Below are 15,812 nucleotides of genomic sequence, written 5' to 3' on the forward strand. Positions count from 1 at the left end.
ATTTCTTGCACAACAAAGTTGAAACCAAGAACTTGCACACTTTTGCAACTATTAATAGATTAGTCCCTTAAAACATATAGTAATTGGTGTAAAACAAGCATGAAACATCAAAAATTATAGATACGTTTGCGACGTATCAGTGTGTCACCCCGCCCCGCCCCGGGGATGAGGTGCGAGACCACTCCACAGATATGGCCAGCCGTGTTGGCCTTAGTCAGCATCGCAGCGATGCCATCCACCAAAAAATCGAACAAAACGGTGAGAGTGGGTCACCCTGACGCACCCCCTCGCGTTACGGAAGAACGGTCCACCTCTCCGTTGACGTTGATAGCCGTCTGGCCTCCCATGACCAGTTGCATAAGCCTGTGGACATTCATGTCCGAGAAACCCTTGCGCCGGAGGATTTCCTGCAGGAACTCCCAGTTCACCATGTCGTACGCCTTCTCGAAGTCGAGTTTAAGCAAGAGGCCCCCAAGCCTCTTAGCATGAAGCTCATGGGCGATCTCGTGTAGAGCAAGCACCCCCTCTTGAAGACACCTGCCTCGGATGAAAGCAGTCTGGCTTCTGTCAATGGTTATGTGAGCTAGCGGTGCTAACCGAGTCGCATACGCCTTCGCCACGAACTTGAAGATGACGTTGATAATCGCAATAGGCCTAAACTGCTTGATCAAATCCGCCCCTTAACCTTTGGGATCAGGGTGATAACCCCAAAGTTCAGGCGGGCGATGTCAACTCTACCTAGAAAAAAATCATTCAGGATTTTGAGGATAGGGTCACGAAGGATTCCCCAGAATCGCTTGAAGAAGGTGACCGACAACCCATCCGAGCCAGGTGCGAAATCCGGCCTCATACCCAGGAGGACCTCGTCGAGCTCATCAGACGTGAAGGTCAGTTCCAGAGCAAGGTTTTCCGCCGGGGAGATCTTCTGGTCCCCCGACCACAGATCGATGGCAAGGGAGAACACCCTGTCCTCCCCCCTCGAACCCAAGAGGCCGTGGTAGAAAGCATACACATGCTCCATAAGGCCATGTAGTTCGTCCACCTCCCCGTGGTCCATGATAAGCCGAGGGATCGTGCATTTCCGCCATCTCCCGTTGGCGATGGCATGGAAGTATGCCGTGCAGGAGTCCCCTTTTAACGTCCATTGCACCCTACTGCGTTGCCTCCAATATTCTTCCTCAAGACTGAAACTACTCACTTGCAGCTGCTAATTTTTTTTATCACTCGCGTGCAGAACCATTATTTTTCAGAATGTCCAGTTAGAGTGACTGAACTCTCGACTGACATATATCCGAATATTTCTCTACTCCCAAGCACCAATAGCTTTTTGTGACGGACTTGCCAAGTAGTTGAGCTTCAACCGATAGTAACCGCACCCAGGTTCTAATGTTCATCTCCCAAGTCCCAACCAACGTGAACGGTGAACCCATAACCAGTTGCAATGTTCATCCCTATCAAATCCTTCAAATTTTCAGATATGGACCAATCCACTATGCTGGCTGGCGTGGTGCCTACATTTTGTTTTTTTGGCACCCACTTATTTGCGAGCTTGCTCTCCAGGCCTCATGCAGCTCCAAAAAAGCATATCCCCGATTCACAAATGCATGACGAATAGCTTAACATGGTTGTAAATCATCCAATACAATTTTTTTTTATAAATGCAGCCTCACCACTGAACCACGAATGTGTTACAGGTAATAGCTTACTTGATCCCATGGCAGATTCAATATACAATCAGCCAGACTGTTTCCAACGGTTCAAGGAGAAGAAAACGAAAACGTTCAAGGAGGACCTATATATTCATATTCATGGACAGAACAGAGAAAGCCATATAGGAACATGGTTGAATCGTTAGACCAAGGCAGGTGCATTCAACCTTCATGACAGATGGGAATGACTTCGGAAATCGGATAACAATAGGAAGTTAGCACATTTAAGGATTAATAATTCCTACAGCTACACTTCATAGCTCACCGGCGCATGCTACATTGAGGTCAACCTACGCGTCCAGCATATGAATGGAAGAAACTACACCCAAAAACTCTCTCTGCGTCTTAGCCACCCCAATGCAACTCAGGTACCTGCGGAGCAAAGCAAAAATACCATCAGCTAAATAAATTTCCACGGTACCATTCATTCAGTAAAAGCCATTGGGCTTATTGTCACAAATTTTTGTAAGGCACAAACAGTAAACATGAGCTTTGAGAAGGTGGAACTTGTGCCAAAAGCACAAAATTCTAATTGTAGTATCAGCATAATTAGACAAAGCAAACATTTCAGAGAGAACAACAATAGGTAATTTACATGCTACATAGAGGGTCAACCTTAGCGTCCCGCATACAAATGGAAGAAGAAACTACACCCAGAAACTCTACATCTCAGCCACCCCAATATAACTCATGAGGTACAAACCTCAAGAAAGGGATCGTGCATCATCTTATCAATTGGTACTTCCATTGGTCAAATAAAAACTGTCACTGTTTTTTTTACACTGCACAACATCAAGCATTGATGATAATATATGCATAAACATTACAAACTATTACTAGTGATCATAACTTTTTAAAGATGAATCTATCATGTCATCTGGATCATGTGTTCAATAGTATTAAACATTCAAGGTAGCCAAAACAGAAGATATTACACTGCACACAAAGCATACATGCATATAACTTGGACCAGCCAAATTGGTGAGGAAATGTTTAACCAAATAACCTAAAACTAGATTAATCGTTAGTAAATCAACAATAACTTCAAGAAACATAACAAAGAGCACTATATGATTTAATGAAGGCACATGACACAATAACATTTCACAGAGAGCCCAATAGAAACGAGGAGGCATCAGCGAGATTTTGATATAGTCACAACCGTAATTTAAGAAAAAAAACTCAGTTTGAAACAACAAAAACAATAGATATATACAATACATCTACTGCCAAATTTACTGAATAATTCAAAGCAACATTTATTCAGTAATATCATAAAAATGAAGAACATGCACAATCATACACTATTACCTCATCAGAAGGGATAAGTTATCTGGAGTTATTGTTAAGTTTGTTTCACACCATATTGGAAGGAAACTAAACTATATTCTCCTGGCAACGTGAGTGGTCATAATTTATATTATGTAAATAAATTTAGACAAAAAGATGAAAATGAAATCTGCTACAAAGGCCCTAAATAGACTCGCCACATGCAAGGCTATCCCGTAAGGGATACAATAAACAGTGTCATAAATTTCAAACCGACGGGTTTAGGATTATTAGCCATATCAGAAGATATAACAATACTGAACGTAAAAAATACAACTAGCCTTAAGCTTCCAAACGTACACCCATTGAGCAACCTATTTGACATCTTAGTTGGTTCAAGCTAACTTTACATGCAGTCAACCTCCAAATGATGTGCATCTCATCTTGAGAAAAAAAAAACCTGCAGAACAGTTCAGAACAACACCACTCTACATGAAGATGTCATGAAGCAGCAGATTAAACAGTCATGTGACACAACTTAAAATTGTTAGCTTATCACAAAAGGATGTGAAGAACATTTCATCAACGAACTATCATAAATAACTTTGTTTGTTATACTCGTGGTTTAGAGCCATGTTAATTTATTTTAATTTGACATGTGTAAAGGGTTGAAGGTGAATTATTACCTGCTGCATAGACACTTTCAAATGAATGATTGCAAGAAACCAACGTGTGGTCCGGAAGTTTCTTGAACTGCAATGACTCAATATGGATCATGAATACGCCAATAGGTGTCCCCAGGAAGAGCACATTATTGTCCTCAGCAAACCCTCTTACGCACAGGTTCACTCTTGCCCCAGAATTCAGGGAAAGTAGTTTCTCCAGTTCAATAGTTCTTTCCAGCACCCAGGACGCAACACCATCGAGATTGGTCTTCCTTTTCCATAATTGTGCGTTGTATTGTGATCTTGACACAAAGAGGAAACCAAGCCCACCACCCTCAGTCCGCACAACCGTATATTGATATTTACTCATGGTAAGCACATCTACTGGCGGCTGTATCACAGCTATGTTCTTCCTCTCTAAATCAAACTCAAGAATACCAACCAAATCCCCATCAAGGATCCAGTAAAGGGAATTCTCAACCAGCACAGCCGGCTTGGTTGGATAAACAAAGACGACACGGTTACTCGAAGGAACCATGATCGGAAGCGGTGCCGAGATGAGATCACCCCATACGCCGGTCTCCGATGAGTAAACACAGGCGAGCACTCGGTTATGATGAGGGTCGTTGGCATCTGCATCTACCAAGACCACCTGGAAGTGTTGAGCATCTACGGCATCGCGAAGTACTGCTCCATGGATCGCGAACCCTGCAAACCCTGGGGGAAGGTTAATGTGGTGTTGGTCAGCAGTGATTGGATCCCACACCAAGAGCTGCTTCCGTGGTGGTTGGAGGACGAGTACGAGGCCATGGCGAGATCCGAGGAGATGGAACTTGTCACCTTCGTTGAACTGCAAGGAGAATCGCCCAGGCGGGACACGATCAGGGGCATCCAGGGCTGGTACGAAGTGGAGGTCGCGGGAATCCACATCGAAGAAGCCTAGGTGTGGAGGATTCCGGCGGTGGTGGAGGCGGAAGCGGCGGAAGAATCCGGGATCGGAGACAAGACGGCGCCAGCGATGGGAGACGAGGGAGGCGCGCGGGAGGGATGACGGCAGTGGGTGGAGGCGGAGGAGGATCTCCTCCAGCAGGTGGTCGACTTCCAGAAGTAGCGGCAGCGGCGGTGAATCGGGGCGGTGGCCAAGGCTCACCATCATCTCACCCGTCTTTTTCCTCATCTCGCCATCCTCAGTCCTCACATTATTGACCTGCATCGCTGGGGATCTCTTGACCTGTTGAAGTAAGCACAACATATTAGTTGTAACCATTCTCAGATTTTTCAAATTTATTTATGGGGTTCTTAGTACACAAACCATTTTCCAAAGATCTTTTTAAATTTTTCGAAAGATGTAGAATAGATACATTCTCAGATTGATGATAATGAAAGCAACCTCACCGACAGTCAAAATGTACATGGGGAAAATTATTTCAACTATGTTGTGCGGTTATGCGTATACAGATTTACCATAGCAGAGAGCTTCAATAGTCAGCCGAGACCACTATTTAACTATGAAGTCTAAATTAAAAGTTCCCTGATAATACATTGACGCTAGCATCACTCGTGTAAATGTGGTTGCTCCTAGGAACATTTAGGTAGGAGAAAAGACTGCAATTCATGGTTCAATCGTTCACTGACCAGAACTCAAGGGCTAGGCCAAATGGGCACCTGCGAAATCGGGCATAGATACCCAACACCAGTGCCTTCTCCCAGGGGAATAGGGCAAAGGCAAATTGATGGGAAACATGGAAGACCTTCCAGTACCCAACACTAGACCCACCTTTAAAGACCTCCAGATTTAGATCTAGACCAAACAGAGTAGACTAGTCTTCCACACTTGAAGACTTCAAGTTAGGGTCCAGGGAGCATCTGCAGTAGGCGAGCAAGACAGTTCCAGCCAGTATCCATGGTAGAGACGTCAAATTTGGTGTACACACACAGGTCCACATTAAGGATGATGCTTGTGATTGATGACAGGTCCTGCCAATAGCATTGACACCACAGTAGTGTGAGCACTAAAATGTGGAAGATTTTGATAGCATCGATCCTTTCCAATTGAATGTTAACAAATCTAACGCTGGTGTTTATTTATTTACCATTGCAAATTCATGGGTCGAAGATATGTGCATGGCGGGATCCCTGGATACCAGGGAATCGAACCACCTCCCGCAATCAAGCCAAGGACGATGTAGGTACCGCTGGGTTGCAGATTTTCTGCTACCAGAGGGTGCCTGGAACCTACAGCGTTTAGAGCAGTACTTTACAGAGGAAAACATAACAGAAATTCTAAAGATCCAACCCTCACAATGCAATGACGACGATTTCGTTGCTTGGCTTCCAGAAAAACGAGGTAATTTCGCTGTAAAGAGCGCTTATCGCCATGGCCTGAACTGTCTCATGCAGGATCCAGACCGTGGTGCAACGAGTTGCATGCCGGATGGCGAAAGACCGGCGTGGAAGCTTATCTGGGATTGTCCTGTACCTCCAAAGGTCAAAGCTTCTGGCGTGGAAGGTTTCCTGCAACGCTGTAGCAACACAGGTAAACATGCATCGCAGGGGCATGGCTACATCAAGCTTATGCCAGATTTGCGGTTCAGAGGATGAGGACACCTTCGACACCTTCACACGGTGCCTGCATGCACGCAGCCTCTGGTTAGCAATGAAAGAAATATGGGATCTCCCAGCTGATTCTCTGCTTAAGAATACAGGGAAGGAGTGGTTGCTCAGCCAGCTACATGAAATACCACTGAACCAGCACTAGAACACTGATGGTATTGTGGAGAATATGGCATGGCCATAATGAACTCACGCATGATAAACCTTGCCCCTCAATTGAGGGCTCTAGACGTTTTCTAGTAAGCTACTTAAACTCACTTGATCAAGCAATGGCCCGAGGCTGAGATGGAGAAGGGCAAGATGCATCACACTTTAACTTTTTTCTATCACTTCCACAGCCGAATGATGGATACTCACTGTCTAACAGAACAGACTGCTAGCAAGATAGTTAATCTGCTAAGACTGCTTCTGTTAGCCAGTAAGGATCTGGAGAACAGAGTGCTAGCAAGATAGTTTATATGCTGCTAAGATAGCTTCAGACCACTCCGCCCCTGCAGAGCTTGCCTCAACATGGTCTTCTCTTCAGCCACCTCAACAGCTTGTGTCAATCTGTATTGACATCATAGCTCGCCAGAATAACCTCAATGGTTTTACACACATGCCTCTTCACAGTTTACCTTTTTTCTTGTTTTGCATTCACATATTTTTGTGTGTGGGTTCCTGGGGTTTGTGTAGCATACATTTACGCCAGGTGTATATTATTGCGGAGTAATGTGTAATGCTGGACCAGCTTCATGTCGCTGCAGTGAAGCTGATTTAATAGTGATGTTAGCTGGATAAAAATAGATGCGAACTGACAACAATTTCAATAGGTGATGGTTGATATCACCCGTCCAAATGTGTTCCATCTTTTCTGTTCCAAATTTGGGTTGCCTATTGTAGATGTTTTAGAAGGCTGCACTTAGCTATTTCATTTAATACCTTCCATACTCAACTTGTAGATATCCTTGATCAGCATGGTGCTACTAGTATTCCCTGCGGACTTTAGAAGATAGTTTGCTCCGGGAATTCTTATAGATGGATGCAAATCATCTGTACTGCTCTTGAGGGTAGCAGTTGCTGTTTATTCACTGCTAGGCCTGAAGATTTCCTGCTGATTCACTAGTTCCAGTCTGAATGAATCTGTTATGAGGAGCTATCTTGGTATGTTAGTTGGACGCACTGTGTCACATGAAGCAGTTTCGTATTCCCTATCAACTTCTATTGCTTACTTTTTTTGTAGTAGATATACGCGAGTAATTAGGAAACAACAGATTTAGAAGTACCTGTTTTGGTGGGACATTGTACAATTTAGAGTTCATATAGAACCTATCCTATGATGCTAGAGTAGTCCCGACGGGAAACAAAATATCAGCGGCTGATTGCTGGTGTTTTTTTTCAGAGGGCAAAAACTTTCTACTTAAGCGTTCGGTGACACCGGGTCATTGCCCCCAGACTCCTCTCTCTTCTGCAGCCGCCCCCTTCTCGTTCGCTAGGGTTTCCTCTCCTCCCAAATCCCCCCAAATCCACCCCAGATCCCCAACCTCACCCTCCCATGGCGGCCGAGGATCTGAAGAAGATGATCATGCTCAAGTCCTCTGACGGGGAGGAGTTCAAGGTGGAGGAGGCGGTGGTGATGGAGTCGCAGACGATCCGCCACATGATCGAGGACAAGTGCGCCGACAACGGGATCCTGCTCCCCAACGTCAACTCCAAGATCCTCTCCAAGGTAATTGAGTACTGCAACAAGCACGCCCAGGCGGCCAAGCCCGTGGCCGATGGTGCAGCAGACGGCGCTTCTGCCCTGTCCCCCGCGGAGGACCTCAAGAACTGGGACGCCGAGTTCATTAAGGTCGACCACGCCACCCTCTTCGACCTCAGCCTCGCCGCCAACTACCTCAACATCGAGGAGCTTCTGCACCTCACCTGCCAGACCATCGCCGACATGATCAAGGGCAAGACTCCGGAGGAGATCCGCAGGACCTTCAACATCAAGAACGACTTCACCGCTGAGGAGGAAGAGGAGATCCGCAGGGAGTACCAGTGGGCCTTTGAGTAAATCTACAACCTGCCGCGTTGCTCGCTGTTTCCGTATTTCAACGCTACTTTTTAATGTCGGAATTAGTGTCTGAGAGTCGAGGTCTGCTTTGTGAACATCCTCAGTGGTTTGCTTATGTCTGCAAGAAGAAAAACTATCTATCTGTCGTTGGTCAGTGGTCAACGCTTGTGCTGCACAACCGAGTTCATATCGTCAACTGAAATTGATTTTGCAGCTTTATTTATGCAGTTCCTGTGCCATTTTAACCAAGAACCCCAACGCACTTCAACCCTGCTGGCCTCCAAAGCTAACACTAATCATATACTCATAGTTTAACAATACAGAATGCTAGCAAGTTAATCTGCTAAGACAGCTTTTGCTCTACAATCTGTATTTACATCAACAGTAGCTGTTTAACACCATATCAGATTAGCATCTGGTTAAGGATCTGGAGAACAGACTGCTAGCAAGATAGTTTAATCTGATGCTAAGATAGCTTCAGACCACTCTGCCCCCTGCATTATTTGCTTCCACATGGTCTTCTCTTCAGCCACAGCAACAGCTTGCGTGGCAATCTGTATCGACCATCATAGCTTGCCAGAATAACCCTAATGGTTTTACACACAAGCCTCTACACAGCTTACCATCTTTCTTGTTTTTCATTCACATATTTTTGTGCGTGGGTTCTGTGTGGCATACAAATGCCCTGGGCTTTCGTAGGAAGGGCAATGTTTGCACCTGGTGTATATTATTGTGGAATGACATGTAATGAGGCAGGACCGTCTCCACATCGCCGCAGTGAAGCCGATTTACTAGTGATGTTAGTTGTTGGACCGAAAGAGATGTAAACTGACAGCAATTTTGATCGGTGATTGTCGATATCTTAATCACCTGCCAAAATGTGTTCCATCTTTTCTGTTCCAAATTTGGGTTTGCCTATTCTGGATGCTTTGGAAGGCTGCACTTGGTGGTTTCATTTAATACCTTGCATACTCAAGTTGTAGACATCCTTCATCAGCGGTGCTACCAGTATTCCCTGTGGATTCTACAAAGACAGTTTACTCCGCGAATTCTTGTAGAGGGATGCAAATCAACTGTATCACCCTTGTGGTAGCAGTTGTTGCTGTTAACTATGACCTGATGATTTCGTGCTTAGTACCCATGAGAGTCCAGTGCAGATTCTTAGCAAGAACTAGTTCCAGTCGGAATGAATCTGTTATGAGGAGATATCCTGAATCAGTTTCGTATTCCCTATCATCTTTTATTGCTTACTTTCTGTGCAGTGAAGCAGTTTCGTTTGGCTGACGACGGGAAAGAGATACCAGTCTTGTAAAGATTAGTAGGAATTGTAACCAGGTTAGCCATGAACTAGCTAAAATGGGCAGGCTTATGCGTCAGACTTAAGTCTGGGTCGGGCTGGGGAGTTATCCACCTAGGCCATGACTGCCGATTGTAATCCTGTGTTTGTTTAATGCATGGTTTTTGAGTCAATGTATAGTCGCCGAGTCGTTTTCCAAAAATCACGGTGACTCGCGACTATACATCGACTTATGGCGACTATACAGCTTTTTTGGTCGACTATACATGAGTTGCAGCCTTAGGCGACTCACTTTTGAGTCGCGACTCAAAAACCATGGTTTAATGTATTTCCTTTCCCCGCAAAAATAAAAAAATCATGGGTTCAGGTCCTACATGATAGGATTCACACCTGGGAACTTCAAATGGTGACTCGGATTCTAGACATGGCAAAGGAAATCTTTGGACTCTGGTGAGGGAACCTACCACTTGATTGGAAGATTTGAGTGCCCTTTAATACTGTTAAAAGATCAACATCGCTAGCAAGTAGCAACATGTGGGGATCGCTGGCGAGAACAGGAACAGTACCTGCAGTCAGTGCCGGCGGAGAAGCTCGCTGACGGGGACAGCGTCGTTCAGCAGCACGCCGGGGACGGCGGCAGCCAGCCGGGGACGGTGTCGTACGATAGCAGCAGCAGCCAGCCGGGAACGGCGTCGTACAGAAGCAGAAGGTCGGAAACGCCGTCGCACAGCGGCAGCAGCCGGCCGCCGTCGTCGTTCACCAGGAGAGGAGAGCCAGGGCCGGCAGGCCGGTCAACGGCGCGACCCGGGAGACGTAGGGAGTGGCGGCGCGGAGGGCGGCGGACGGGCTGCGCAGAGAGACGCAAGGGGTGTGGGGCCGGCGGCGCGGCCGGAGAGGCTGGCGGCGGGGGAACCCTAGTCTTCTCCGGCGGCGCGTGTGGTGATTGGGGAAATGTTTCAGTTCAAAAACAAATTGGATCCTTCCATTGTCAACCGTCTCTAGCAAAATACTGCAAAAAAACTCGGAAATTCAATTCGGCTTCCGGTGCGTATGCTCTCTCTACCAAAAAATCATATTCCGAAATATCGAAAAATTTGGATAAAAAATTCTACATGTACATATCCATAATATACGTGTGTTCGTCAAATTTCAAGAAAACTCAATATTTTGTGTGTTCTATATAAAAAGGGGAAAGTTTATCTTGTGAAAAACATTATTTTTAACACTGAATTTTGTCTTTTTTACACACGGTCACATGTCAATTTTTTATGAAACAATTTTGTGAGCACGTAGCACGTGAAGATGTACGTGCGAACTTTTAGTTTTAATTTTTAAAAAATATAAAATGTATGTAAGGTGCATTTCGAAATATAGGAATCATATGCGTTCCAACACCGCTCCCGATCCCTTTAAAATAATCTAATCCTGATCGGGCCACGTTGGCTCAGCTGGGCCAGCTTAGCCCATTAACCGCACCTTTCTATGCAGCAATGGCATCTGAAAAAAAAATCCTATTTTTTTTTATCAGTTGTGAATGCGACGAAGGAGCAAAACCGGGGCCGCTATAGCCATATTTTGCATGAAATCATGGCGTCCTCAGTAGCGTTTTCTGATTTTTCTTTAGTTTATGAGAATAGAAGTTCGAATAATGAGCCGCATGTTTTGGCTCGCTCGATTTTAGGATCCCCGCATGGAGGTATGTTTGGTTTGGCAACCCGCCTGCAGACGTTTGTATTCCCCAACTATTGGTGACTAGCCGTGTGCCCGCGCGATGCTGCGGCTATCTTTGTGACCCTCTTTTTCCTCATCACGGGTACGCGACCATCTTTCCCTTCGACATGAACCCTGCCTTGTGGAGGTACCGGAGTCTTTTTCATTGTCTTGCTGTAGTCCTCCGACTTTAGAACGGTACTCGGTCGCAATGTTTCCTTCCCATCGATGGCCTCGGCTGGTTTTTAATCTCACCACCCGCACCAGTGCGTGTATGAACTGTCTAATTGATGAAGTTTACATCTTTTGTAAATTCCCAAAACATTTTCCATCATTTATTTAATTTTGATGTTCTTTTGAAAGTATTTCTTCAAACTGAGGAGAATTCTAGACGCAGGCATTTGGTTACCTGAATCGTGTTTTTGCAAGATGAAGTATTTAACTTCTTATTATGTCCTTTGTACCAGCTGTACACCTATCATCTACTAATGCCCAAGTGAAGTTGCATAATACTGAAGCAAACTGCACCGCAGTGCTTGCTTTTAGAAGAGGAAAAGAGGTCAGCTCTACTAATAATGTCCTAGTGAAGCTGTATAATACTGAAGCAAACTGCACCACAGTGTTCGCTTTTAGAAGAGGAAAAGAGGTAAGCTAAGTAGATTTTTGCAAGAGATTCACACTGCCGAGCCAAAAGATTAAAAATCAATTGATTTTTGCGTGGTAACATTCACATCATCAGCACATGTGAGCCCGCGGTGCAACCAAACTGGGCCATTTAGCTGGCTCAATGATTCAGGTACAACTTCGGAATTGAGGAGCTACAGGTAAAGTGTATCATTATGGCTCTGCTCCGCAGTACTTCGAGACGAAGCCCTCCAAGATGCCATCGTGTGGGTGGAAGCATCGCATCCGCTGAATCGCCTACGTGTCGGGGGAATCATCGCGGCCGCTGAATTACCTATCGCGCAGCTGCAAATCATTTGCTACTAATGCAGCAGTGTGTTTAAACCAGACAACTTCACCCAGGCTGGAGATTATGTCGAACACTTTGTGGGCATAGCCGCATAGGCCAGGTGGGCGACCTGACGACCGCGCAACCCCGCACCCAGCACCTTCACCGCAGCCTCCCCTCTCCGCTCGCTCAGTTCCTCTACCTACGCCATGCACAAGTAGCTCAAATCCCCCGCCACCGCTTCACCGTCGGCAAGCACTGCGTCACGTGTTGTCCTGCCGGCCTTCTCCGTCGGCTAGCCCCAGTCCCGACTCCGGCAGGCCCCAGCTTGGCCTCCGGCCGGCCGGTCGTGTCCTCCATGCGGCGTCTCCAACATCCGGACCGGACGTCGCCTCACCTAGCCATGGCTGCCAAGCGCCATTGCCATCGCGTCTTTCTGGCGGCTTCGAGGTCGAGTACTTTCTTTTTACGGCTGTAGATCCTGGTCGATGTTTTTTTTGTTTGATGTTATGCTCGTGGTGAGGAAACAACGTTCACCGGTTCACGGAAAAACCGTTTGATGTGATATTGTTGGGCCTGCCAGTTGGCCCACACGCGGAAGTAATGAATCTATCGCGGGACGCTGAGGACGTACACGTACGAACGACGCATTGGAATTTAATAGTTAAGAAGATTTAATAAAGGAGTGGTGGTTTGTGCTCAAAAAAAAAAATCTGAAAAAAAAAACAAATTCCGGCGATGGAGGTGTGGGGATCACGGCGGACAGGCGGCGGGTAGCGGTGCGAGATGTCTGAATGCGGTGCGGGAGGCGCGGCAGCCGGCGACGACGGTGGTTAACGGCCGCGGTGCAGTCCGCGCGCCGGCGGCGGCTTCGGCGTCGGACCTGCTGCCGATGGGGGCGGTAGGAGCTGGTGGTTCAGCTACCTGCCTTGGGTGCTATTTGTGCCAAGTAACTCTTCTACTCACTTTCTTACTCTCAATGCCGATAGTTGCAGTACAATATATTTTTCAAGCGTGAGATGATCCAACCTAATTACAACATTGGATGTGTTCAAGCGGATCAAAGATTTTCTGCAGATCCAAGTTTGGCAATTGGAGTTGAGATTCACCAACCAGTTACTGCACTGGTATCATCAACATTGCTGACAGACTACACCATACATATTGGCTTGATTTATCTTTTATCTCTTAATAGGAATCCCCCACTACATGAATTTCCTTCCCTGTGGTGAAGCCACGTCGCCCCTTTTCCTCACACACCGTGTGTTCGCGCACAGCTTCGCCGTGCGTTGCTTCGCATAGCTTCGGACCGATATGGGCTCTTTTCCTTTGCCTTGCTTCGGACTACATGGGCTGTAAAACATGGAATGGAAGATATGGGCTGGACATCCGTATGTCACATTGTATACGGGATATATTCACTTGATTGCCAACTCGCTGGACGTTCCTCCTAAAAAAATCTTAGACTCTGTTCGTCTTCCTCCACCGCCGCCAGCGCCCATTCTCCTCCCCACGAATTTGCCACGGCGAATTAATACTCATGAAATCACCTCATAGATCCGAGCATTCAACCACTGAAAACTGCTTAAAGGAGCTCATCCGCCACCGCAACTTCATCCAGCTTAAAAGGAAGGCCCGGCTGCCAACCTGCCATCTGCATCGACAACAAGGACGCCAACCTGCTCGCGCCGCATCACGCCTAGCGGCGTCCACAGTGTTACCTAGCCACTCCCCACCCTAATACCTCCTATATTTGTTTACAATCCCTCAATAGATCCTCCCAATTTGGTAGGTTGATCTCCGGCTCGATTACCGCTCGACGTTGCACACCGGCACCCGATTCCATTGGATTCAATCCGCTGCTACCCCAAGCCCTCCCGATTTCTTTGGATTTCTTTGCTTCTCTGTCCTCGGTGGAGATTTTTTAGGTTCAGTGACTTCTTGCTCTGCAGACACTAGACAAGGCCTTCTTTCTTTTTTTGAAACAAAACAAGGCCTTCTTTCATTGGTAAGCATACTCTAATCTCTTTTCCCCGTTCTGTTTCAGTAAGCACATGTAATCATATTATTTAACATGGCAATCTTTGTATGCTGTCTAATGGATTGACAGGGATCAGTAAATACACATATTTTTCTCATATAGCTCTTTCTGTAGTTCCTCCAGGTAATTATTTATTCGAAGATATTTCTGCGCTATTTGTAGGAAGAATTAGACGCTGAATTGTGTGTGCCTTTATATCTTCCTACCAAGCTATGTTTAGTGACCAAAAAAATTATAACAGTAGTCCGAATTGAGATGTAGATGGAACAATCTACAACTGAAAATAACCTATTAAATTTTAGTTTACTTTGGCGAAGCACAACCTTCTATTTTCGTAATCATGCTGCACAAATTAATTTGTTACCCTCAACTCTCGCTAAATTAGTTAGTGCAATGTACCGTCAAATTGCCCCCGCAAAAAAAATGTGCCGTCAAATGCATGTGTAACAATGTTGGCTATCAAATCACAACAACAGTAACTGCTTCTTTTCAGGTCACCTGTGTACGTTTGCAAAGATGGATATCTCTCAAAATCCTGAACCTGGTAGCCATTCCGTCTCACGTCCCATAACTAGCGCGGGCACGAGCAGCTTAGGCATAGAGGTTGGTCAGGGTCAACATGTCTCTCCAAATATTCTATTACATTAACTGATATACCTGCTAACTTATTTATTTAATTGCTACTGCGTGTACTGAAGAGCGTTGAGTACATCGACGATTAAATGAGGAATCATATTTTATTCTCTTAGGCAAGATTCATCAGAGATTTAGTCTGCAAGCCTGATGTTTATTCGGGTTCCAGGTTATGATTTGGGCTCCAGGCTGTGAACTTCAGGAGAAAGATGGCAACTCAAATTGCGAAGTCTTGATGTGCGGATCTATTTTGCATTTCTAGCAGCAAAGGAAACATCAATGTATCATGATGATCGATGCTGCAATAGTATATGCCTCGGTTGTTCACATCAGATAATGTCAACCTTTCATGGCACAACGTGTTTTTGCTCTAATTAAGGCTTTCAATATTTGTCTTTCAGTCAGGGGTCTAAGTAGCTTTTTACAATCTACAGAGGTATATCTGAAGTGCTGACGAAAATCAGCATTGATGCTTTTGACAATATAGCAGAGCTGGAGCCATCGTGAGTGTTTATTGCAAGTACTATCAGAAAGTCAGCTAACGCAATGGATGTAGGTACTGCGGTCATACTTATTATTTACAAACTGGCGCATGTATTGTTCTTTGTTGTATTAAATCTGGTTAAGTGGTGTTAAGAATAAACCACATAATCCCTGTACACTCAACCAAGAGTATATATTGTTCATTCTTAATGCAGGTATCGTGGAATTTAAGGACCACTTTATAGGATATCAGTTCTCTGGGCTTTAGTAAATTAGTACATATGTTAGAAAGGAATCGGAATGAATTTTACCATCTGATTCCCATCATCTCATGTACAATCTCCATTTTCTTCCTTTACACAAATAATATAACCTCGCCTCCGAATACAATTGGATATGGTA

At 45.4% G+C, this 15,812-nt stretch overlaps 2 protein-coding genes across 2 annotated transcripts; one reads left to right on the forward strand and one right to left on the reverse strand.

Moving 5' to 3' along the window:
* Nucleotides 1-1,702: 1,702 nt before the first annotated feature.
* On the reverse strand, nt 1,703-5,403 carry LOC124662503. The gene is made up of 3 exons (XM_047200335.1): nt 5,309-5,403; nt 3,665-4,874; nt 1,703-2,081 (listed from the first exon to the last, which is right to left on the reverse strand). Exons 2-3 carry the CDS (start codon nt 4,854-4,856, stop codon nt 2,074-2,076), a joined length of 1,200 nt encoding a protein of 399 aa, XP_047056291.1. The 5' UTR covers nt 4,857-4,874; nt 5,309-5,403; the 3' UTR covers nt 1,703-2,073.
* A 2,387-nt stretch (nt 5,404-7,790) lies between these two features.
* LOC124698770 (SKP1-like protein 1) lies at nt 7,791-8,294 on the forward strand. The gene has a single exon (XM_047231201.1). It carries the CDS (start codon nt 7,791-7,793, stop codon nt 8,292-8,294), a length of 504 nt encoding a protein of 167 aa, XP_047087157.1.
* The last annotated feature ends 7,518 nt before the right edge of the window (nt 8,295-15,812 follow it).

This window comes from Lolium rigidum, chromosome 1 (assembly GCF_022539505.1).
Source record: "Lolium rigidum isolate FL_2022 chromosome 1, APGP_CSIRO_Lrig_0.1, whole genome shotgun sequence".
Taxonomy (NCBI): domain Eukaryota; kingdom Viridiplantae; phylum Streptophyta; class Magnoliopsida; order Poales; family Poaceae; genus Lolium; species Lolium rigidum.

Coding starts and splice junctions, on each gene's coding strand:
- LOC124662503 (XM_047200335.1), bottom strand. CDS start 4,856: ATGCAGGTCAATAATGTGAGGACTGAGGATGGCGAGATGAGGAAAAAG.
- LOC124698770 (XM_047231201.1), top strand. CDS start 7,791: ATGGCGGCCGAGGATCTGAAGAAGATGATCATGCTCAAGTCCTCTGAC.